Source organism: Drosophila santomea, chromosome 3R, assembly GCF_016746245.2.
Source record: "Drosophila santomea strain STO CAGO 1482 chromosome 3R, Prin_Dsan_1.1, whole genome shotgun sequence".
NCBI lineage: Eukaryota > Metazoa > Arthropoda > Insecta > Diptera > Drosophilidae > Drosophila > Drosophila santomea.
In genome coordinates this window covers 9,019,737-9,044,703 of record NC_053019.2, presented here as the reverse complement: position 1 = coordinate 9,044,703, position 24,967 = coordinate 9,019,737, and the positions used below count along the sequence as shown (strand labels likewise).

The 24,967-nt window shown below is 38.5% G+C and overlaps 2 protein-coding genes across 6 annotated transcripts in view; one reads left to right on the top strand and one right to left on the bottom strand.

Moving 5' to 3' along the window:
• The window catches only part of LOC120453627 (maternal protein pumilio), a 181,427-nt gene that overhangs the window by 37,835 nt on the left and 118,625 nt on the right, over nt 1-24,967 (top strand). The gene's annotated exons all lie outside the window — the stretch shown is intronic.
• LOC120453628 lies at nt 23,515-24,838 on the bottom strand. The gene is made up of 2 exons (XM_039638420.1): nt 24,711-24,838; nt 23,515-24,640 (listed from the first exon to the last, which is right to left on the bottom strand). The coding sequence occupies exons 1-2, from the start codon at nt 24,836-24,838 to the stop codon at nt 23,515-23,517; spliced, it is 1,254 nt and encodes a 417-aa protein (XP_039494354.1).

The following is a 24,967-nucleotide window of genomic DNA, read 5'->3' as shown; positions in this document are numbered from 1 at the left end:
TTTTTTTGCAGGTGAGTTGAAAGTTTTACTCTGTGTTACGCTCTAACAAAAAACGGGTATGTTATTATGAACACATAACTTGGTGAACTATTAGTTGTGTAATTTCATTGAGCAAAGTAAAGTAATTATAAGACGGTCATTTTCCAGACGGCAATATAATCAAAACAACAATTTTGCGCCCAAGCACAGTTGCGATGTTTACATCTGACCAACAGATGCTACAAAGTATGCTATAGTTTTTGCCCAGCCAATTTCTTTCGCCCCTTCCGCACGATTTCATATTTATGGAAGGCAAGGAGCTAATTAAGTTAAATAACAATCAAGGCGGGCGTCCTGCTTGCGTTTTGGGAGCGAAGATGGCAGCATTTTCATGCTTGCTTGGGGCACACGAGGCGTATGCGTAATATGATTTACAGCACATCAAATGTGATTATCAGGCAGCAGAACTCGGTCCCCAAAGGCAGCACACTTTAGTTCCAGCAACTGCACTATCCTGACTCTTTCCGTGTATGCGTGTGTGTGGGTGTGGACTGCAAGTTGGCTTAATTTAATTTCCATTGTGCAGTGCAAGAACCAAGGCAAAGTCCTTACTGCCCATCCACTTCACACCCTCTTTTTGCTGCTGAGTGAAAACATAATTAATTGAATTAAATTTTCTATTTAGCCCCATGCCACTGTTGTTTACCCTGCCACTTGACACTTGGTTCCCTTATCTGCTAATATGTTTGCTATATATACGTATGAATGTGCATATATCTCTGCCTTTAATTCGTTCGATTGTGGGCTGTCGGTTTCTGACATGCCGCAAATTAACTGCGTTTTAGTAAATTTTCCAATTGGCTACACAATTGTGCAATTCACCGAAATTGCTCGAACATACTTGAAATTTCTGTATCACTCGCTTTTCTGCGTTTGTTATTATTTTCATGGAGTGGAAGGCAACTTGTTGCAAATGCAATAAAATTTCTCCTGTGGAACTCTACACTTTCGTGCAGTGTAGACTTCCCCTCTTTTTCGACGCATGCGTTAGAAAAGTTTTTCCAGAGAAGTGGACAATATAACATGTTTATAAGAGTAAATGCCGGTTCGGAATGACGTAATATTTTTCATTATAAAAATAATTAAATACAAAAAAAATATACATTTCTCAAATAAAATTGTTTGATGGTGAATTAATTTAAACTAAATATACAATTTGCATACTGTTCCATATATATCATATACTTTTTTCCTAACCTCATTCAACAGTTAAACTCTACACTTATTTCCTCTTTAAAAAACAGTGGAGACTTCTCTCTTTCAACAGCTAGGAAGCAGAAAAGTGAGAGAAGTAAATCCCTTTATTGTCCTTATAGCAATAGATTTGTTTTTTTTTTGCGCTTTCGATTTCAGCTTTTGTCATAAAAAATGTGTGGCAATATCCACAGCCTTGCCCGTCACTCAATCACATAAGTTATTCAGTCAGTCAGTAAGCGTGAAAATTCTAGCTTTCACTATAGTAAAAGGGTAAAAAGCCGAAAAAAAAACACAAACGGACACGAAATGTGTCAAGTATTTCAGTTGACATTTTTCGACCATTGGTCATTCAGATATTTAATTAAATTCCAATGCTACATTCTAAAACAATTTTATTTTATTAAGAAATTTTTAACATTTATAAACATCTCAAATAATTTAGTTAAGTGATAACATGTTACGTTAGATGCTAAATGTTATCATTAATGCTCAATTCGATTAAAAATTGATGTTGTGCTACCTATTAGCCTCAGGTTCACCACTCTCCGCCAAAATGAACAAACAACTTTAGAACGATAGGAAAACGCCATAGGCCCAAATGTTCTCAGTGGCCAAATAAAAATCATGATAAATCAACAGAAAACTCTGAAGATGGACAAATACAAACAAAGCCGAAACCGCAAGCAGCTAAATGATTGAAAAAAAAATACAAAGTGTAGACTGGGAAAACAGAGGGAAGTGAAAAAAGGAGGCAAGTGGCAAACAGGAAAAGCGACATTTGCTTTTGTTACTACAACATTTGGTCGAAGCCCCCAAGCGCGAACAAACAACAAGGAAGTCGAGTGAGTTAGAAAGTGGGCGCAGAGAGGGGTTTTTTTCCAGCAAATAAGGGGAAGCGAAAAACCGAAGCTGTGAGATTTTTGAAAGATATGCCCACCGAAGAAGAAAAAAAATCCAGTTCCTGCGAAAGGACCAACAAAACGCTTCGCAATTTGCGGACAAGCGAACAATTTGTAAATGTAAACAATGACAGTCAAGTGCCGGAATCAAGAGGAAAATGAAGAAGAAAGTGGTGGAGAAAGCTGAAGGGCGAAGGAAAAGGACTTCTGTCCGGCTGCCGATAAGAAGAAAGGCACAAAAAAGCTAAGGAAACAAGGAAAATCTGGTAAAGAAAATAAAATTTGAGGGCAGAAACGATTAAAACCTCAGATGTTCTAAGTAAATATAAAAAAGATGATGAAAAAAAATTTAAACAAAATGTAAAATAAATGTTACATTCCCAAAAATGTTACTTTTATGATAAAATCTAATACCTTCAAAAGGTATAGCTTTGAAACAAAAATATAAGAAAGTAGAAAAGTAGTGAAGAAGTAGAAAAAGTCATGTCAAAAAGTCCTCGATTCATCGAATAGCAAATTGAAATCGAAACGCTACATAGACTTGAGTTTCCTTTTGTCTTTCCTTAGTTTCCTTTTGTTTTTGGTGGAAACACAACTCCTGTGACCTTTCAACCCGTTCCTTTTGCTTCTTCACTCCCATTGTTTTCATTATGATTTCTATTGGTTGACTGGATGTTTGGACAGATTGGTGGAATCGAATGGGAAGGCGTGTCATATTGCCATTAAATGAAGTGTGGTCTAAACGTATTGATTTCGTATTTGATTTTTATTTAATAGCGAGAAATTGAGTTTTTGGTTGGCTGAGCCTGAAAAAAGCTAAAGGGAACGCAACAAATGTTCGATTTCTTTGAATGATAGAAGAAGGAGCAGTAGTCGCAAAAAGTAAAGATGAAAAATGGTTGAACTTTTAGGATTGTTAAGGGCATGAAGTATTTATGTTAGACAAGGGTCGTATTGAAAATTAAATGAATTTATAATGAAAGGGCAAACTGCGTTTTTCAAATTATTGGGAAGGCCGAAAAAAATCGATGATATTTTCTCCAGTGAGTATGTGAGAAGTAAGAAAACTTTCATCAACCATTTGCAAGTTTAGTTTGAAGGACCATCAATCAGAACTCCCACTTCCTCACTATGCACTACACCCACCATCGATGTCAACTTCCCTTATGCCATTTACTAAAGAAATTTATTTGCCCATCATTTTATTTGCATTGCCGGCTTTATGGCCTGTTGCTGACTTGGCCCGAACAATCAATCAAATTGTCTTTCACAGCAGAGGATGATCAGTCGGACTTATTGGCTTCGTCCCACACGGATTCTTTTTCCAGCCACTTCAGCTTGTCCTTCTTTCCAGCATTCACATTAAATCATTCTTTATCATTTCCGGCTTTTGTCCGCTGGCTTGTGTGTTTGTCAACTCCATTCCGGACATTTTGTGCAGTTTTAATTTTACTTCAATGGTGTGTTTTTATTCTTTATATTTCTCCAAACGCTCCCTCTTTTGTTGGAAGGCATTAGGAGGAAGTGGCGCTTAGCAGTGTGGCGTGTAGGAAACAGGAAATGCCAAGCCATTGAGCAGCCCAGCCAGCCAGCCAACCAGCCAACCAGCCAACCAGCCAGTCAGCCAGTCAGCCAGCTTTTCCTCGTACATTTTCCGCAAAAACCCTGCATCTCTCCATCGAAGTGCATTGAATGGAATGGAAATTGTAGAAGTTGTGAGAGGAAACAACTCCTCGGTTTGCTTAATTGAGTTGCCATTATGTTGCTACAGGGAGCAGGTGCCAATGAAGTTGAGGGAATGCCTTTTTGCTCCTTTTCCTGTTCCTCGTCCCTGGCTCAGGGATCTGGGATCTGGGATCTGGGACCTGGAATCTGGAATCTCCCCAACCACTGAAAACTTTCGTTTATAATGCCATTTTAGCCTCGCCTCAACCAATTTTCCTTCCGGTTGCAATGCTTCAATTATTCCCCCTATTTACTTGAAGCATTGGCTTACTTAAATGCAATTGGATTTTGTTGGGGCTTTTCTGGGATTCTTAAACGTATCTATTTGCTTTTTGCGAAGATTTGAGGCACATATACTGAAGGAAAAATCCGATTTCGATTCTGGGACATGATTTAAGTAGTTGCAGCTATTGAAAATGTAAAAGAATCTTATCGTTAATATTTAATTTTAAATGAATATGCAACTTAACATATGTTACTCCAGTAGAGGCATTAACAAATAAATAAATTCTATATTCTGAAACATCTTCGCATCAATTGACTTGCTCAGCTTGGTACAACCAAACTTTGGGACCATGGCTTATGGGAAAAACTTCCCGAATTATCTTACAACAAATGTGTATATAAATTCGCTATCAACTTACTAACTTCAAAGTAGCTTAAGCTGCCTTCTGGCGGGGCTTGCACCACCTAAGCTGGCCGCTTTCTTAACCCACTGAAAACCAAATGGAAACTTTACATTTATGGCATCTGCACCTGCTGCTGCTTGCTGTTGGTGCCGACTTTTCTTCGCCTTGGTTTTCCCCTTTTTCCACCGCTTTTCCCTCGGCACATGCATGTTAACCTTCAATCTTTTAACATGCCAGGCGAAAGCAAAGCTCAAAGTAAAATAATACTTACGAGAAAGCGCATTGCTCATACGCCACGAGGATCCGGGCAGGATCCTTCTTCGTTCACCAGCTGCTTTTCCACTTTTCCCACACCACCAACCCCCCAAACACTTTTCCCCCCATCGAGAACGACCGTATTATGAAGCAGTAATATAAATGTTTATATTCTTGTATTGCGGTTATTATTAAAAACTTTTACTACACCCAGCGCGAGGAAACTGAAACTGAAAACGGGAAATCCCCCCTTCCCTTCCCGCCCTTTGCCGTCCAACGTGCGCAGCAATATCTTTCCTTTCCTCGCCGATAGAGGGCGGTGTGTGTGGGCACAAGTTTGTTTGCTGTGCACTTAAGTGGCTCACAGGAAGATGTTTCCATGGCACGGTGGCTAACAACAAACTTTTGTGTGGTGGCCAAAGCAAGGCCAAAGTGTTCCACTATTAAAAACTTTCTTTCTGTAAAAAAGTAAAATAATAAGAACAAATAACAAACAGTGCAAAAGATACAGCAGCTTCATTCGATTGCTAAATTGGATTTGTCGATGCTGGCTAACTTTAATAAGCCACTCTGACCGCAGGTGATGTTTGTGCCCTTTTAATGCATTTCAAAAACAAACTGAAACCGCAGACATAAAAAGTACAACAAATTGGTGGTCTTACAATTATCAATAAAGGTTTTGTCTCTCATCAAACTCAAACATTTGAAAATCTTTGACATTTGTCCTGACAGGGAAAACCAAAGATGATGTGAAAATGAGTGGAGTTCAGTTGGGTGAAGGGTCCTCTATAGTTCGTCTACTTGTTGGGTGTGATCCCTTTTCTGGCTTTCTGGTGATTGCACATACAAAAGCTGGGCTAAACCCATTTAAGTCTTTTTGTGTTGCGGTTTCCCTACTCTTCACGTTGAATTTTCGTCTAGATTTTCGAGCCCATTTCCCTCATTTCCCCCAGTTTCCCCCAGTTTCACGTCTGTCTGTTGGGTTTCTTGTTAAATGAAGTTGTTTGGCCAAAGTTTATGCTATACCCTCTACCTACCTTCCTCACTCCCCATTCAATGCCTTTTCATCCATTTTGTGTGCGTGTAATATAGCATGTCGATCATGGGGATTTAACCCATTGATGAATTAGATTTTAGTCGCTTGATTAGTCTGCCCTTGCATTGAGTGCGTCTTAATAGTAGTTCCTAAGTCTAATGCATAGTTTGAGCACTTATGTTAAAGGTTAAAGGTGAATAATGGAGATAATTGAACATTACTAGTTAACATTGTTAAAATATAACTAATGTTAAAATAAAACATAAATATTGGTATGTTCCCCAGCCTATTTCTTTTACTTTGCCTGCATAATATTCGATTGAAAGTTGACAAAGTTTTGCGAAAACAATTTCATCGACCAAACGAAAGTAATCCCAGCGCAGCATTTCCACTTCTCGATTCGCTTGTCCGATAATATCTTAATCCCATTGTTGGCCGGAACTGTTATCCATTCATTGGGCATCCTTTGGGTAATGAACGCGGAGCGGCATACATCAGTGAATGAATAAATGAAGGAAGGACTACGAGGAAGATGCGTGAAGCTATTGTTGTTAATCCTTTGTGTGAACTGGCGCTTACAACTCATTATTGCAATGCCTGTCTGTCGGGCTGTTGAGTGTATATTTCCCATTTCCCATCTCTCCTTTTCCATCCACATCACAAAAGTTTTAGTTCTCCGCACAAGTTTACCATGGCTAAAAGATTTTTGGGCCGGGGCAAAACTTTTGATCGGTTTGCTTTTGTTTTCCATTTAACGCTTTAATTACCAGGATGAATACTTTACGGACGGCTTGTTAAAATTCATTGACAGGCAATTCGCAGCTCACAGAGGCACTTTTCCCTGACGACAACGATGTGAAGGCTGTTTGTTTAATAAACTGCAGCCGGTTTATTAAAAAATTGTAATATAATTAATAATTTATGTACGTTCGCTTGTAAATTGAAACCACCAGTGTGCGTGTGGCTATGCGAAATAATGTGGCTCATTTGGGTATTCGATTTAATTAACATTGAAATTTTTGTATGATAAATTGCCATGAAAAAATCGCTACAAATTATATGGAAAAATAAGAGCATTTTAAACATTGGATGTTAAATAAGTCATTCGTGTGAAAAACGGATTGGTTAATTACATTCCAAGCCATCGGGGTACAAAGAAACATTTAAAACACATTATTTATTATATTTTCGAACTTAAGTAGATGCTACTGAACTTATAGTGTCGTATATATGAATCCCTGATTTCACAGGCTCATATTTTGTGACAGTTGTCGAAAGGACAACACTCACTTTGTATTTAAAACAGTCTCTGCATTCCATTTGACGCCCAAATACCGATAATATTGAATATCATTAAAACGGATGGGAACGCAGCATTCCTTTGCCATCAATTTAATTAAATTTCGATTGTTCTTTATTTTCAATTTGAGTGAGTTGAAACTTTTCCAATTGCACACTGCTGAACAGAATTATTCGTGTGCTCCGTAATGATGGATTCAATATTTATTGATGCCTGCGAAATGTTTATGCATTATTTATGTACATTTCAAACGCTTTTAGCAACTTGTATAATACGTTTTTATTAAATTATACGATAATTGCATACAATTTGGGCAGAATGCAAAGGTATAACTTATTTAGGCATCTGATGTGAGTGTAATACTTTAAATTGTAATTGAAGCCAATTGATTCTTGGTTTTAATATTACTTTAACGACGTTTTAAAGCGATCTCTTCTTGAGGGGTAAAATTACAGGATGCTGCCGCTTTAGTCGCAAGAATTTCAATTAAATGCCATCCTATATGATTAGGCATTCAAAATGTCCTTTGTCTTGTCTATTTATTTGCCACATTTACCGCCTTTCTCACTTCCCGCTCTTCGCTTTGTGGGCGGGGTTTTTGGGAGAGGTTGACATTTTATGATTGATTGATTTCTGTTTGCTATCAATTATGCATAACATTTTGCACGCTTCACCAGCTTTTGCTACTGAACAGCAGGGACTGTCTGCACTGTCTACCGCCTGGCTTCGTTGTCATTATTTTGTTAAAATAATTTTAATGAAATTTCAATGATAATATAATCTTGCGGCCTTCTGTTTTCGTCTGCTTACTGTGTATACATAATGGTATATAAATTGTGAGAGTATCTGGGCAATGAAATTTATGTGGTAAATTATTCACAAAATATACAATTCATTACATTTTTAATTTCCCATGAAACTGAAGCGTGTGTCAACTGATACTACAAGTAATTATCGGAAACGATAATTGATTCAATGTCCTCAGGTTAATTGTAACATAAGACTTATTCTGCTTTCATGATTTTGGGAATTAATCTATTCAAGCTTCAATTTCTCAATCGTAGGATACGTTTATATTTATATATATTTTATCAATGCTTTGTCCCTGTGCTTTCATTACATGACCTACAAAATGAATTGAGAAAATAGTTTCACCCAGTAAAGTGCAATTATAAAATTGTATATTTACCTGTTTCCCAATCCATCAATAAGCAGCAGTCTGTCGCTCAATTTTGTCCCCTTTCAAGTTAGACGACCTTCAAGTGACAACATTGATTAGCACGTTGTCAAAAAGAAATATTTTTTCGCTCATTAAAACTGTACAGTGTATATGCGTGTTTAATTTATAAGAAACATTTTTGTGCGATGAGAGGGCAAGGCGTTTTTATACTTTATTTTGAACATAACGAAGTGCATGCCCAATATCTTTGTGCTTTTAATTAGGTATTGCTAATGAAATTTGGAAAAATAAACAATGAATGAAATTAAGTATCGTTTTAATTAGATTTTGCTTTCATAAGAACAATCGAATAAACACAGCTACATTGGCAGTCAGCTAAGTAAGTAAAGTGAACACAAAAAGTAATGGCAGAAATGATTAATCAACAAGTTAGTAGATACAAGTTAATATACTGCACAAAAATTTATAAAAATGTAGGTAAAACAAACATATAATAGAACGTTATAAAAATAAAATATGAAAATAGTTTCAATAAACTTTCTCTGTTGTTCTTTTGCAATCTCCTTTCACCTAAGAGGTTTTAGGGCTAAACTAAATTGGCGGCAACGCGGCGATACAAACAAATTGTCAGTTGCTTCAAAACCCGATGACGCAGTTGTCGAAACGGCAAGACCACAGAAACCTTCAAAACAACATTTGATTGACCACTCAAAAGCGGCCCCTTGACAGTTTTAGGCATTTGGGCATTTGGGCATTTTGCTTATGGCGCAAAAGCTCTTCCTGCTGCTAACCCACACACACAAACACACACAGGCATGCACATACACCACATCATGATTGCACAACACACACACACATTCTCACACACTCACTCGCAAAATAATTGATCCCATTGTGCTTGAATTGTAGTGCGTTTGGGCTGCATATGTATGCGTAAGTGCAGATGTGTGCGTGTGTTGACAGGAGCAGGCGGCCAGGACATGTGACATCCTGCCGCTGAAGCCCCACAAATTTTCTGCCGTTGACAGTCGCCCCCCTTTTGGACCCCTTCAGACCCTTTTTGCGAAACCCCCTTGCATTGTCATAGGCGTCGACAAGCTGAAATTGGCTTTTGTACAGTGGTCGAGGACAAAAAAAAAAAGGGGGAATAAAAAAAAAACATGAGGGAATGCTAGCCCACAATAGCTAAATGCAAAAATGTTTTTCGCACAAATCGTTGCCCCGTTGCCCGTCGCTTTTTCACATTCACTTTTATGGATTGAGGGCGCCAGCACACAAAAACTAATGACGAAATGTTTGATTTTGACGTTTTTATTGATTTGTGAAGTGCACTCGGCGTACATGTTCCATATGCACAAAATAGAATTTGAAATATGGAATGCAACTGGCTGCGGAATGCCCCTAATGAGGCCCAAAGTGCTCGTTAAATTGCATAAAAGAGGAACCTCAAATTTGGGAATTCTAAATCTAATAATCTTTCTATCTTTTTAAGCGAATAAAATGTTTGATTAAATCGTTTATTTTTCAGTTTAAACAGAGTTCATATGCGTGTGGGGGCTGTTCGCAATCACTTGTTTGTTAGCTTTCTTTTTGGTCTGTCTGAAAATCCAGCAGGACACATCTGTGTCTCCCTTTGGGCAATGTTCCAGACAAATCTGAGTTATGGTTTGTGAAAGAACCAATAAAAGATACAAGGGCAAGTAAAAAAAGTATTAGAAAGATCTATCTAGATAACATTGGCCTTAAACTTAACCTTATAAAGATCTGATCGAACTTCAGTTTAAATTATTACTCACAAATATATTGAAAATAATATGGAAATATACCAAAAGTACTCACACAATGCTCCGGAATACATTAGTTTTCCGTTTCTTTTATTGAAACCATCAAAAATGCATAAATGTCAACGTGCCATTAACAAAAGAAGCACGCTGTACAATGAAAAAATGGCCAAAATATATCGCAATGTCCAACGACCATAGACGACACATAGCCAGTAGCAACAAAATAAAAATTCTGGAACAACACCATCGACGGCCACAACAACAAGGACAGCAACGAAAAATCTTTCAATAAAACAATTTACTCAATTGGCTCAATGACTCGACGAGACTTTGGAGCTCTTCTCTTTTTTGTGTATTTTTTTTTGTTTTGTTTGCAGTTTTTATGAGGCAGCGACGGCGGTGGCAGACAAAGACCAAAGCAGCGGTTGGGGTAAAATAAATGGAAGTAGGTAACTTCTATTTAGTTATGTGGCTTGTTTCGCAGAACACCAGAGACACAATACATGTGGCAAAAGCAGAGCGCTAGATGTGTACTATAAGTAGCAGGAATGAAGCAAAAGCCTGTTGATTTTTTCGACTATAATGTTTTGCAGCTTATTGGTAACAGACTTAAAAAGAAATGGAAAATAAGCAAAGTTTATTAATAGGCTCTTTGTGTCTTAAAAAGTTATACATGCTATTATATATTTGTTGAAGAATCCAATAACTTTTACAGCAAATTTGTTAAAAATACCAATATACCTTTAAGACCGCTTAGTACAGGGTATGCGCAGCCCTTGGTGCTGCAGTTTTTATTTGTCCGCTGACGCCGTCGCCGTCGCCGCCTACTACACATTTCCATTTCGGCCCTCTACCCATTGCTCCCCCAGCTTTATGCCGCACTCTTTTTTTAACTTCTTTCAATTTTGCCAATATTTCTACAGCTTTTATTTACCTACCTGGGGTGCTGCTGCCCTGCTGCCGGCGTCGCATTGCATGTGTGTCGTTGTCGCTTGGCGCCATTGTGTCCTTGTGCCATCACTCGACCCATCCCCATCCCATCTCCCCACCCACTGGCACACTCCCCTTTCGAGCTGCTCCCCCCTCTGTGTACTGTTTCAATTTAGCGCATGTCGTCATAGCAGCCATTGATGCATAAATAATGGAGATGTGTGGGTGGCAGCAGTGCAGGGAGTATAGCGTTTTGTTGGACTAGCTTTAACTGTCAGTCAGTCTGCCAGGCGCTAGCTATTATTTCGTTTTTTTTCGCCCCCCATTTTGCTCTCTGTGGCTGGCTCCATGTTGGCTCCCAAAACTCCATGGATCAGTTTCCATCTAACTGCAGTTTCTTTTTTAGGTGGATATTCCAGTTTCTTTATGCGCCGGACTCCCATTTTTTCTGCCTTTGTTTGCCCTTGTGTGCTGAGCCATTCAGAATTGTCGCTTTATTTGCCATTCAAAACAATTTTTATCGATCGCCCTGTGCTGAGCTGTGTTGTGCAGCCGATTCAACAGGATTCAATAAATTTGAACAGTTTACGTTTAAATGCTTGCCATTGACAGGGAAAGGAATTTACAAAGTATATATGAACATCTAATAAATACAAATATACATAGAAAATGTATTTTCTGCCAGACAAACCCTTAACTTCTGCTTCAAAAGCATATTGTCTTCAAGACCATGCTCTTAATTGCCTGCTATTTGGAATGGAAATTCGAAACCTTCGATTTGGATTACCATTAAATTTGGGCAATTTCGCCACCTGACTTGCAGGCCCACACTGCGTATGCGTGATATGACTGTGCTAACAATCAACACGGACGGCAAGCTGATGCCAAGAATTGAGCCACTCATCCTGTCTTTTGCTTGGCTTCTGCACTTGCCATTTCGCCCAGTCGAATAAAGGTCAGAGCTTGGAAGGGGGAACAGGAGGGTATGAAAATGCGAGGAAAATCGAGAAAAACAGAAGCTGGCTGCAGCTCAAAAACTCAATTAAAACGCCATCGTATGTGTGCGTTCATGTCTATTAGCCAGACCCCAAAAACCAAACCAACCAATTAAATTTTGCAATAAAATTTACGCACGACTCTGCACACACAAAAATGTGCTCAATATCGTATTAGTAAAATTTAATTATGAATTGACTTAGAATAAAGCCAGAGAGAGAAACCATTCAGATTCGCTGCACTGCCAAGCCAAGCCGTCTATAAAATGTACACAAATTGGTTCAAGTTGGCCGGAATTCGGGCAGATTCTTAACCAATAACCAAACCAAAATTGGTTGCGGCAAGCAAGGTAGTAAAAGAGCTTTAAAGCGGCAATAAGTTTATGGCCTAATACTTTCCAGCAAATTGTAAAATGGTCTCAATTTGCAGGTTGGTAATACTTAAAAACATATTACACTTAAACGAAAAGGATGAAATGAGTATGATTTTAAATTTATTGTAGATATATTACGATTATACCGAAGGAGGGTATTTAAAAACGTGCAAACTCGTTTATAACACAATACTGATAATTGTATGACAACAGTTTCGATAATATGACAATTATGTTGAATTGATTAAATGAAAATTGCTGTATGTCCTCTCCCTTTGTGAAATCAGTATTACCTGCAGCTGATTTGTCGACATCATAAAGTGTCTGGCTTTATCCTGCTGCAACTACGTGCCTCTCTTTTAATCCAGTCTAGCATCTCATGTGAGATTTATGCTCAATCATAAACAATCACAGAGTGGCAAAACTTTTTGCAAAATATCTCTTCAAAATATATTGTACACTCTGCGCAATGCTGCCATTCGAAATGCGTCCTGCGCCAGTTTTGTGCATTGCATCCTTAAGATGAAATAAACTCTTGCAACTTTGCCATTGGCACTTAATAAACCTACACAAGTAAAATTCTTAAATGGCAATAAATGTTTTTGGGGAAATGGAAGTTGGGTGGCAGCTGTAGTGTGGAATATTGTATTACACATGTGTAAATATAGAGCCAATTAATTATTATGAAATCCGGTTTTGTTGCAGGCCCCAGACTCAGACGATTTCGAGTGGCATTTGAAAATCATTTAAGCAACAAGAGGAACAGGAATATTTCCATTTAAACATTTTCCATGCGTATGTGTGTGTGTGTGTGTGTGTGTTTATGTTATTGTGTGTGTTTCAGCCAAATCCCTGGATGCAAGTTTGCATCTCCCGAGTGGCAAGTGTTATGTTTGCTTTGCTGCTTAAGCAGCACTTGGGCATTTTCTTGCTTTCGGTCCCAGATGTGCTTTACTTTTAATAAACAATATACATTTACAGTAAATAATTGCCCGGAATCTGCACTTGCCAGCTGAATTTATTTCACCCAGCATCGTCTTCTGTCTTCACATTTATTTACATTTTACTGCGGATGCCTGCTTTGAATTCAATAAATTGCTTTCAATTTTCTTTCTTCGGATTAGCATTTGACCAGTTTTGTGGCTTTGCATTGCTGATTGCCATGAATTAGACACTGTCAAAGGGCAGAACGTAAAAGTAAAACGCAAAACTAAACCAAGAATCAGCAAAAATGTCACATTAATTCCAAAACTTGCTGCAAATGCCGGATGCATGAATCACATAGAGCCAAATCAACAACAACAGTCATAGTAACCAGACAACAATGTGCTCAATTAAATACACAAAACCAATTGAAAAAAAAAGATTTCAGCCAGACTTGGCAAACAAACTTTTTGGCCGTGATGGATGCAACAAGAACAGCAGCAGTGACAATCTTTCTTTTCCTTTTTGGGGCGCCACACAAAAAATCTGTCTTCTCCATTATCCGAGTCTCGGCTTCAGACGTTCGGGGTTATGGCTGAAAATGGAAGGAGGGGGGAAAGGGGGCCAAACTCTTAATTAAATTGAATTGTTTGCCATGTGTTTTTGCCAGTCCAGACGCTCCAACAATGGCCCACAGTAAGGATAACAGAAGATGGGAGCAACAGGAGGATTTCGGTTTTTCACAACGAAAAATTCTGCAGCCACAGCAACAATTTTCCTGGCTTGCCACGGCAAATTATGATGGCATTTTCACTTTCAGTCTAGTCAAGTGTGCAGCGAATTTAGTTTACGAGATTTTATAACGATTGCTTTTTTGCTTTTCGCTGACTGGCAACAATTTGTTGTCTTTGCTTTTTGTGGGTTTGCTAACACATGAGGTAGATGTATATTGTTTTAGTTCTTGATGGTTTAAGATTTTATAAAGTATATCCTGGTTTGTTAGGCTCTGCTAGATATTGATTGATTTTAAGATGTGCTTTTCGGAAACATAAAAATAAGAAGAGATGCATTTAGAAATATATAAACTTTTGACATATATGAATGATGAAAAGTTGTAAAGTCTTTGTCCCTAAATACAACTCCCATTCTACATTGCTTTGTGTTGGAATGGCTTTGTTTGATTTGTGTATATTGCTTGAGTTACCTTTGGGTATTTACATAAGACACATTTACATCTATATTTGGATAATAATGGTATATAGATTTTACTTGGAATATCGTTTGGAAGAAATTTCAACAAATTATCAGGTTTATAGTCTAAAATGTGGATAATGGCTGATAAAATGTGACTGAAACTAGTAAAGTAACTAGTAAAGTATGTAGCTTAAATCAAAAATGGATTCAATTTGAAAAAATCTTGTTATTAAATTATTTGCTACCATTCCTTTTGCAACGCCTGAGTGCAGAAAAGTAATTTAAGAAAATCTAGAGAACCACAAAACAAATTGCCATACACAACGAACGACTTGAACGATGATGTACAAAAGGCAAGAGTGAAAAGGAATGCGAGGTACTCTGGAAAACTTTATTGCTGCCATGCAATTACAGCTCAGACCAAAGCAGCCAGCTAAGAAGAATTTTCATTTTTGATGCCACCGACGTCAGGCCTTATCCGCCTCTGGATTTTCCAACCTTCAGAACTTCTGAACTCCTGAATTTCCATCACCCGGTTTCACTTCCGGTTGTGTTGCCTGTGAGGATTTCGCTTTGTTTTGCCGCCGTGTGGTCGCATAAATTAGCGCAACTTTAATCTGATTTTAATTGGGGGTGGCGGGTGGCAAGAAGGGAGAAAAAAGGATGCAGAAGACCAACGAGGTTTAGCTGCTAAATCCTTGTTCTTTCTATGGGCTTAGAATTCTTCGCATTGCTGTTTTCGCTGTGAAATATTAATGAAAGGAGAGCCGGATGAGAGCTTTAAGTGGTACAAGGACTAGGAAGGCTTAGAAGACAAGCTCTTCCCCCCCAATCAGCTTATCGTTTGCCCCTCTCCCAGCGGAAGTTGTAGATATTTTATCCTTTCCCCAACCCCACCGCCACCTACTCTATGTTGTCCTCTAGTGTCCTGCACCGTTGTGTGCCCCCTTTGATATTTATATTTATTTGTTCAAGTTTTGAAAAGCGTAATTTGCTCTTTTAATTTCATTTCACGTTCTATTTGCTCGGCTCGTTATTCATGGGCGGTCTAAAAAGGGTGGCAAACGAGACTTCTATTTGCATCGTGGGGCCTTTATGTTGGCACACTTTGTAATAGGCTTTGCTTAGTGCCAGAAATGAGATATGAATAGGTTGGCTTTTAGAGAATGTATGCCTAAAAACACTGATATAAAAAGTTACCCTATATTACGAACTATATAGCAGCCTGTTCCCTTCATTAGCTTTTAATTTTGAGATAAGTTTTGCAAATGTTTTCTTACATTCTGCCAGCGTTGGCCGAAAAAAGCCACGCCTGCGAAAGTATGCGTAATGAAAAGGACATGACAATGAATTAACACCCAGCAGATGGCCAAGGGAAAATGGCAAACGAATCGAAACGGAGTGGAATGGAATGGGGCGGAATGAAATGGAAGGGAAACGGAAGTGGAAGTGGAAGGAGCGCAAGCAGAACGAAACGGAAGCTATCATCATCATGGCTTTACCATGACCAGTTGGTGGCTAAAACTCTGGACTTCGTCTGTGTCTGTCGCTGGGTCTTAGTGCCGGTTTACACATAGAGAAAAATCGCATTTTTATGTAGTAGTAAGAAATGAAGGTCTAAATTAATTGTATATCTTCAAAAGCTAAAACAGTTTTATGAAACCAAAAGGTTGGTTTTTGTTTGAGATTTAAGAGAACTCCAACCTATTCCTCGCAGTGTTTGAGCATTTGTGTCCTGGCATGCAAGGACTATTCCGAGCGCATTTAAGGGGCGAATTTTTGTCGAAATAAAACCATAAGATGCTTGAAATGCCAAGCGAAAAATAGTTTTGACTGTTGGCTGTTTCACATAGTGGATAAAAGGGGGCGGATGCCTGGCTGGGGGGCGTGGCCAGAGGAATGGCGGCTGTTGCTGTCTGCAGCGTCAGCAAAGCCCAGCTCCTTTCCCACCAAACCCCGTCTGCCCCTCTAACTCTAGCCATCTCCCTCTAGTCAAACACAAAACCATGGCATGTGCAATTTTCATAGTAGTAATGACAGCGAATTTGTATTGGTGTGCATGTGTGCGTTATCAAAGCGCAAACAATGTCCTGCAAAGTAGCAGGATATGCCTGCCTGCCTGCCGCCTGCATGCATGTGTGTGTGTGCAAGTATATGTATCTATGTCCTTATGCCAGTTATTCAGCGTAAATTCTGCAGCTTTTGTATGCGCACCGTCGTGCGGAAGTGTTGATAAACCCACCTACTACGCCCCCCCAAAAACTACTGGCATTCCTCATCAGCCGAAAAAGTGAACTTCATTTGTCGTTGCATACTTTAATGGGCTGGCTAAACTTTTCTGTGGGGGATAATTTGGCAGAATGTTGTGATAATTGCCCCAAGATCATTTACATTTTATGGTCCTCGAAGTTGGAGGCATTTATCTAATTGAAAGATTTGTTACTTCAATTATATTCACTTTGAAAATAAGTTTGAAATATTACAAGTTTGTTCCTATGAATTCTATCAAGTGAGAAGGTATTTTTAGAACAACAACATTTTTGTTAAACTTTCTGGCCAAAAAAAGGTCCTTTAAATATTTAACTTTCAGCTTGGGCTGCACTTGACATAGTTATACTCATAACTATTTTATGGGGCTCTGTTAGCTTAACCGCCAAACGAATTCCACATTGCACATCGCCAGTGTGTGATGATGGAAAAGTTTTTTCCGCACCCGTGCATATTTTTCAATTTTCCGCTTTGGCCCCCACGCCCTCCGTCGTCCTGCGGATGACAAAAGTTTTCCTCTGTTTTTCACGCTACTGTCCGAGCGAATGAACGAACGAACGCTTCAAGGACAAGTTGTTGCCGAAGCCAGAGCTGAAATATATAAAATAAAAAATACATTTCTCCTTCGACCGGATGATATATGGATAGGGCACTTGAACGCAGGCCTCTTCTGGTGACCTCTTCCGGTACCCTTCACCTTCAACTTTTCCTTCTGCCTTTTCCATTTGTGCATTGTTGGGGCGTTGGCAGCTTGTGTTTTATATACCTTTTGCCACAGAGAGGGCAATACACACATGAAATACAATTTACTTTTAGTTTTATTTTCCTGCCAGTTGTTTTCAGTTGATTTTTACACTATTTTTCTTGTACGAAAACTGAGAGCTTCAACACCACAAACAGAGCAGCACTATCTTTCGGTTTTGCGTAAACAATACTTCAAGGTTCTTCGAAATGGGTTCCTACTTTTTTTTTTTATTTCTTGTTTTGGTCTGAGTTGGGTCTGCTGGGTGTGCCATTGGAAATGTTTGGGGGTCAAGCGTTGTCAGCTTGTATGATATGTTGAAAATGCATTGACAATGCTATCGAACAATGTATCGCGTGTGTGTATGATAAAGGACATTTCTGAGTTATGGAATAAAGTATGGCATACATGGGATAAAATGTTGACATGCCCTTTTCTTTTTGGTTTATTGAAATTGAAAAGCTAGAGCGTTGGCTACGATAGCAAGAATCAATTTATATAAATTATGGCGTTTAATAAGTGAGGCTACCGATTTTAGAACCTTTTATCTACAATATTCTCTGGTTTTGCCACATATTTGGCTACTTTGCAAACTGTAATACTGCAATAGCATGTCCCGGTTCTTTTGTGTTTGTCGCTTCTCGCCTGACTGCATTTCAATTTTAGAGATTGCAACTGTTTTTGTGTGCGTCATATTTAAAGTGCCTTGCCCCCTGGCATGTGGCACACACACACAAACGAACTATTCTCCATCATAACTGTCAAAAACCGACAGAAACTCATTCCACATATGCACATATATGGAGCGGCACAATTGCAAAACATAAACAGAAAAGTTGTAATCACAGCTGTCCGGAGCGAGAGAAATCCATGCCCAGATATGATGGACCATGAGGGATCTGTGGCACATAATGGTAGTTGGGGTGTGGGGAATTGGGCGGCAGTGATATGGGGGTTTTGCGAGCGATAATCATAATCAGCAAACTGTTGTTTTTTTGGCATAAATGTATTTTTTAAAGTGTTTCAAATTTTGAAATTTTTTTTTTTAACATATTAAGAATTGATCAAAGATTTATAATCTGTAACGCAAATGTTAAATTAACAGTCCACTGTTAAAATTAACAGCTGTAAAGTCAGCTGTTGCAAACACAAAGCACATGCCATCGGAGAGCTTCTTTTTTTAGTGCTTACTAAAATTAATATTTCTTGAACCACAAGGCCTAAACCCGTCAAATTTGAAATGAATACTTATTCTTGAGGTGTGTACTATGTGTTTCTACTAATATGTTGCTTAGTTCGTGCGCGTAAACTTAACAATTTGTATATTTATCAAGTGATGTTCTCGTCCAACTTTCAAAATAAAATTTCAACTTTGAATAGAGTTTTAAAAAATTGTTCAAATTTGTTTAGTAAGTGTGTTAGTCCATGCTGTAGAGTGATTAATTCCCTATTTAGAACACATAGGTTTCATTTGCGAATTTTTGCGACTTTTCGCGAAAATTAAATTATTAGGTAGCAACCTCTCAATTTTCAATGCGGCCCTCCTAGAAGCGTGGCGCACGCATTGTTGGGCATATCGACGACAGTCTTCTTGAAATTAATCAAGGTAACTTATGGCATGTTTCATAACACTTTTTTGCATAAATGAAAAATAAAAATAAATAAATAAATGAAATAAAAAACTTTATAATACCCGGCCTGGACGGAAGGCAAGGCCCGTTGAACATCATATGAAAACTACTACTGAAATGGCTCTGGCCTTATGACGAACAAAAATGAAAAATAAAAATGTCTTATTTTTCAACGTTAAAATAGATACTGAAGAATATAATGGGTAGAAAAAAAAAAAATCGTAAAGATAGGGGGGCGGGGGGCTGATGTGGGCGGTTTTTTGAAGGCGGCGACACGCCCACTTTGCCAAATTGATTGTAAAGGTGTGTATAGGAATAGACAAAAAAATTATCATCGTATCTTAAATATTTTACGAGATATTAATTTATGCCAAAAAAACAGGTCGAATTCCCCATAGTGCAGCGGATACACGCACACACACACACACACATTTTATTTATATTTTGCCGGCCAAGCAGACGTTGCCCCAGCAACCATCATCATATATGGGTCTGCCGCAGTCCTCTGTTTTGAGGTTCCTGGTGATGAAACCACAGCGGCGACACTCATTCGGTTTAATTATTATCATCAAAATGTCAACTTCAACGCTTCCCCTTAAGTGAGAAAAAATGTAGCATTTATTAAGAAAAGATTGAATTAAATGAAATATATAAACTGATATATTTTATTTATTGATATAGTACTTATAAATGTTCTTTATTATTTGTAGACCCGTTTTATTGATATTCCTTGTTGACTAGTGTTCAGTACGAGTGCGTGCAGCAGTGCGGGTGTGTGCAATAGCTTACTACTTGCACAAGTGTGACACAGAATGTGTAATTTGCACTTAATTGTCACAAATAAGCGAAAGGAATTTGTAATTTTTATTTTTACATTGCACAATCCTCAGTGGAATCGTCAGCCCCTGGCTTCACTCCACACATTTTCCCCCCTTGGGGTGTGATTAGCTTAGTTTCCATTACCAAGAGAGGCTTGGCCCAATTTTCTCTGCCATTTAATTAGCATTTTGTAATACATTCGTCGCAATGCCCCAGAGTATTTCATTTCTCCCCCCGCCACCACTGCCGTTGCTGGGTAGAACTTTTCATTTTAATTAAATTGCTTTATTGTCCAGCGGTTTGTCGGATGATTACATGGATTGCATCTGTTGCTGGAAAAGTCGGCAGCGAGTCGTTCGACTTTCATGCAAATTAAGTCAGTTTGATAGGTCGAGAGGTTGATACGTTGCCCAACACGCACAACCAGGAAAAAAGAGGTGATGTCATGCGGAATGCACTTTAAAGGAATTAAATTAATCAGAAAATAAGTCGCTTAAGAGGACTAAGCCTTAATTTGAATTGCAATAAACGCGTTTTTGCTTTTTTGATTCCTTGTCTTAGTTAAGTTGCAAGCTTATGCAGAAAATTTCTAAAGGCCTCTTTGCTATTTTACCACTAAAGCTACTATTATTTGTGTAAATTGCCAATTCTGAAGTTGTTGAAAATGTATTCCCTAGCATCGCCTTGATATTTTCTGGGTGGGAAAAACTGTTGAGCATGGGGCGTGGCATGACAGTACAATTTTGTGGCATATGGTTCGGTTTAGTGGGTGTTGACTGCTCGTCTCTTCACCTCGAACTTCGAATGTGTTTATCGCCGGCACTTAACCCATTTTAACCGAGTCCTGCGGTCTTCCAAGTCCTTAGAGCACACCCAGAAAATGGGGAAAACTGCTGCTAAAACTCGCACCACCGTTTCTCCGGGGAATTGATGAACATGCGAGTGGAATATATACGAGTATGTGGCAATATGCCTTCGGTTTTGCTTATATACAACAAATGACTGTCCCATTGAGTGGATGATGACTGTGCCGAATTCAGCCCTGTGCAACCATATTTAATTGCTACAAATTAATTAAATTAATGAGTTGTTTGGAGAGAAGATTTCCAGTCATTTGTCTAAAAATTAGCCAAGCCAGAGATGTTTTCCTTTCCGCAGTCCATGACACATGATTTTCTTTTTGTGCTTGACTCTGGCTGCTAATGATGTATATCTGTTTATTTTTCCCACTTCCCAAAATGCTACGGCTTTGCCAAGCCGTATTGGAAAATTAATTTTTCCTTGTAAACGATTATTATGCAGCATGTGCGAAAGCAAATATAAAACTTTTATTAGGCGTATAAAGTTGATGTTGATTTCAGTGTTAAATTGGGTTGAATTGAGGGAGTAGATGAGTTTTCCCGGCCAGATATCAATATTGTGCTTCTCACATTGTGTTGTGGTGCCATTTTTATGTCGCGTTCAGTAAAAACCGAAAAGGAAATGGAAAATTTTCCCTCATTCTGTGTGTTTGTGTCCAGATAAAGTTGTCATTTGTGGCAGACGGATCGGAAATTGTAGAATATTGGTCATTCGGCGGGTCCGTTGTCCATTATATCGAGAAAATCAATTACGTCAATGGGAAATAAAAATGTTTTGTAAAGAAAAAGCACCGTAAAATGGCGTTTGTTGTTCAGGATTTATATGCTGGCAATTTGTATAAAAATTTAATGGCAATATGGCTACAGATATTTGCAGTAATCTTAATAATGTATAATCAAATAAATACATATTAATAAATAAATAACAAATAATATAAATAAGAAAAATCTATGAACTTTATTCAATAAAAATATTATGTTTTAATTTACAACTATAGTATCGTTTTAAATTACGGTGTACACGTAACGTAAAAGTATAAATATTTTTCATTTTTCTTTAAAACCCGCTGCATACATTTTTCTGCCAAACTTTCCCCATGACATTTGTCAACCATTTATTTTTGGCCATATAACAAAGCCATTGATCATTTCACAGGCTCAACGCGAACGACTTTAATCGCAGATAAATTTATATATTATGACATCAGCGCAAGCCCCGCGCCATATAAATTTCTCATGGAAGTGGGAGGAAAAGTGGTGAAGGCTCTCCCACTTGTTGCCTTGTCCCTCCCCCTTTTTCAATGCCATCTGTTAGGGGGGGCAGTAAACATGGCGCCTTTTTGGCACTCCCCCGCAGATTCTATCCTCAAATTCCACAAACCCCAAAAAAGCAGAGAAAGATATTCGGCGTTGTTTCAGCTTAGCAATAAATGTCATATGGTTGGCACATCAACACTTTATGTGCTTCAGTGACCCCCAAAAATGTCCTGCAAACATCCTTGCTCTAATTTTTCTGATATGGGACAGCCAAAGCAAGTCTTTACACGCTTTTAATTTCGTTGCTCCCCAAGGAATTTGGGAAATGTTTTTGCATCACACTTTCACTCATTTATAGCCCAAATGAAATAAAAATATGACCAGCACGAAATTAAGATTGCGAAATACCGGAAAAGGACAGAGGCATGATGTTCATCCTGTGTCACTGTCACATATTTGAATCGTTTCCAAAACAATGCATATTAAATATATACCCATTAGTTGGAAAATACAGTACTTTTAGATTTAATATATAAAATATTATACTTGGAAATCATGAGTCCTTTAAAAAAAATAAATTATTGTCTTGCTCTTAATAAAAGGTACTATATATTCGTTTACGTTCTAAGGTATATTTCATACATATTCTTAGAATGAGTAATAAGAGAAGACCTGAATTTCTCATTCCTACGCCGCTTTTCTAGTTTACGACTTCAATTTGGCCAAATGAGTCATTAATTTCGACTTTTCATGAGCCGAGTTTCCCTCTTCGACTTTGTCCAAAAGGCAGAGTTAGTTTCCTTCTTGGGCCCACTTTTATTGTAATTTTGTGGCCTTTAATTGAATTTTATTAGCATTTGTACTTATTATTTGCCCAGCCCGAATCCCTTTTTGCCCCTCAATTTCCCTCATTTAATTGTACACTTTATTTGCTTCGGGTGGGGAAGTGACACAGGATGGTGGATCGGTTTCTGGATTCTGTTTATAGGGTAGTTTTCCGTTCCTTCGGTTCGTTTCCCTTACGAATTGTGTGCGCAGTTTAGTTAGTTTGTTTTAGCCAGAAAGCCCGCAGAACAGAAATCAAAGAAGCCTTCGAAAGCAGGTTATTTCGCTATTACATATCTATAATCAACTTGCCTTGATATTAAAGTTTTTACTAAGCTAGCGTTTATGTATTTAATTAACCAACTTTTATTATTTTTCATTGCAGGTAAGAGCTTAAAATCCATTGATGTTCAAGAATATAAAATGGGTAAGACTTAAATACTATTAAATTTTAAATTATAAATGAAAGTAGATTATTAACAGGATATCTTGATATAAACAAAAATTCAACAGCTTATTTAAAAGAATTTAAAGTTTATAAGTCAGGCATCATTCTTTAATTTTTGGTATTTTTTTAAATAATTCAATCCACATTTAACTTAAAATAAAAAAGAGTAACTAAATAACCATTTTACAAATGCCATCTCAGCTTTATGGTCGATACCTTTTCGTGCGAAGGTGACTTTTTCGTTTTTTTCTAGTGATTAACTTGACATATCGAACTTTCGGTCGACCTCTTGATCTTACAGGTCTTGATTTTGGGCCCTTTGAGGAATTGGTGTAGGAATTGGCAGTAGGTCTTGGCCAACTGTTGCCCATTGTGGCACTCGTAGAGGAGGGCTGCCAAGGCTGGGAATACATATCATTTGAGTTGCTGTAGGTTTCAAAATTTCCCCCTACTCCATAACCAGGTACAGGATTATTGGCATCTTCAAGAAACTCCTCCATTGTTGGAACGGAGGACGAAATGCTATTATCGTGACCACTGAAGGCCACAGCACTGTCATAACCATGTGCGTGATCCTGATCCATTTCTTCCGATTCCGATGGATAATAACCTCCATATTTACCGGGACTACTCATCACCATCACTTCCTCGTAATCCTCATGATGTGGCTGTTCATCTTGATAGTCTTCAAAGTTCTCTGACAAATCCTCATCCTGATAATAGTATGGTTTATTCCTAAAGTTATTAATATACTCCTTGTTGGTATTCCTCAATTTTGAACTGGATTTCTTGCGTTTACGCCGTCCACCGAACTTGGCCAGATATTCCCTTTGAAGAGCCTCAAGGAAATTGTTATTGAGTAAAGAGTTGCTCTCCACTTGATTATCCTCCGCTGAAGTGTCCTCATCTTCATTTATTTGAGGTGTGAAAATTTGTTGCAGCAATTGTTGCTGCTTGGAGGCTTTTATAATCTGAGGTCTCGCTGTTGTTGTCGTTGTTGTGGCACTCAAAGCCGACTCCTGATTGTAATTATCGAATAATGCGGGCCCGTAATTAGGCATTAAATTGGTGGGCGTTGCCATCATAGTAGGCGTGGTCGCCGTTCCCATCAGCTGCATTATATTGGGTGCCATTGGTCCCGAATTTCCCACTGCCGTCGTATAGCCCAAAAGTTGTACGTGGGGTTTTCCCACGAACTTGGGATGCATTGATGCGATCGTTGTGGGTGGTGGTGCAGGAACTGGGTGTATTTTCCTCGGCAGCTTATAGACATTGTGGAAATGCGTGTGCTGACGCACCACCTCCGGCATGTGGAGACGTATGTGGACGCTAGGATTATACCATTGAAATATATCCTTTAGCATTAATCCTAAAACTACAGACTCCCAACTATTCTTACCGCTCTCCACTGCTGCCGCCAGGAACCGCTTGACATCCCTGGAAGTTTAACAGCAACAGGCTCCATGTGCCCCATATGGCGATCCATAGAAAGGTGGACGAGTGCTGATTCAGGATATCCAGATCCATGGCTCCATAACTTATGTGTGCGCTGGCTGTCGACCGACTTGTGACGCATCTCTCTGGTCAGTCGCCCACTTTTATTGCCTTGCAGACGGAGCAGATTCAATTTCATCGGCTCCGGATGAGGTGCTCACT

Bases quoted from the DNA above. Each gene is read 5' to 3' on its own strand.
- LOC120453628 (XM_039638420.1), bottom strand. From the start codon at position 24,838: ATGGATCTGGATATCCTGAATCAGCACTCGTCCACCTTTCTATGGATC. The intron at 24,641-24,710 runs GTAAGAATAGTT...GTATAATCCTAG, and splicing joins GGCGGCAGCAGTGGAGAGCG to CGTCCACATACGTCTCCACA.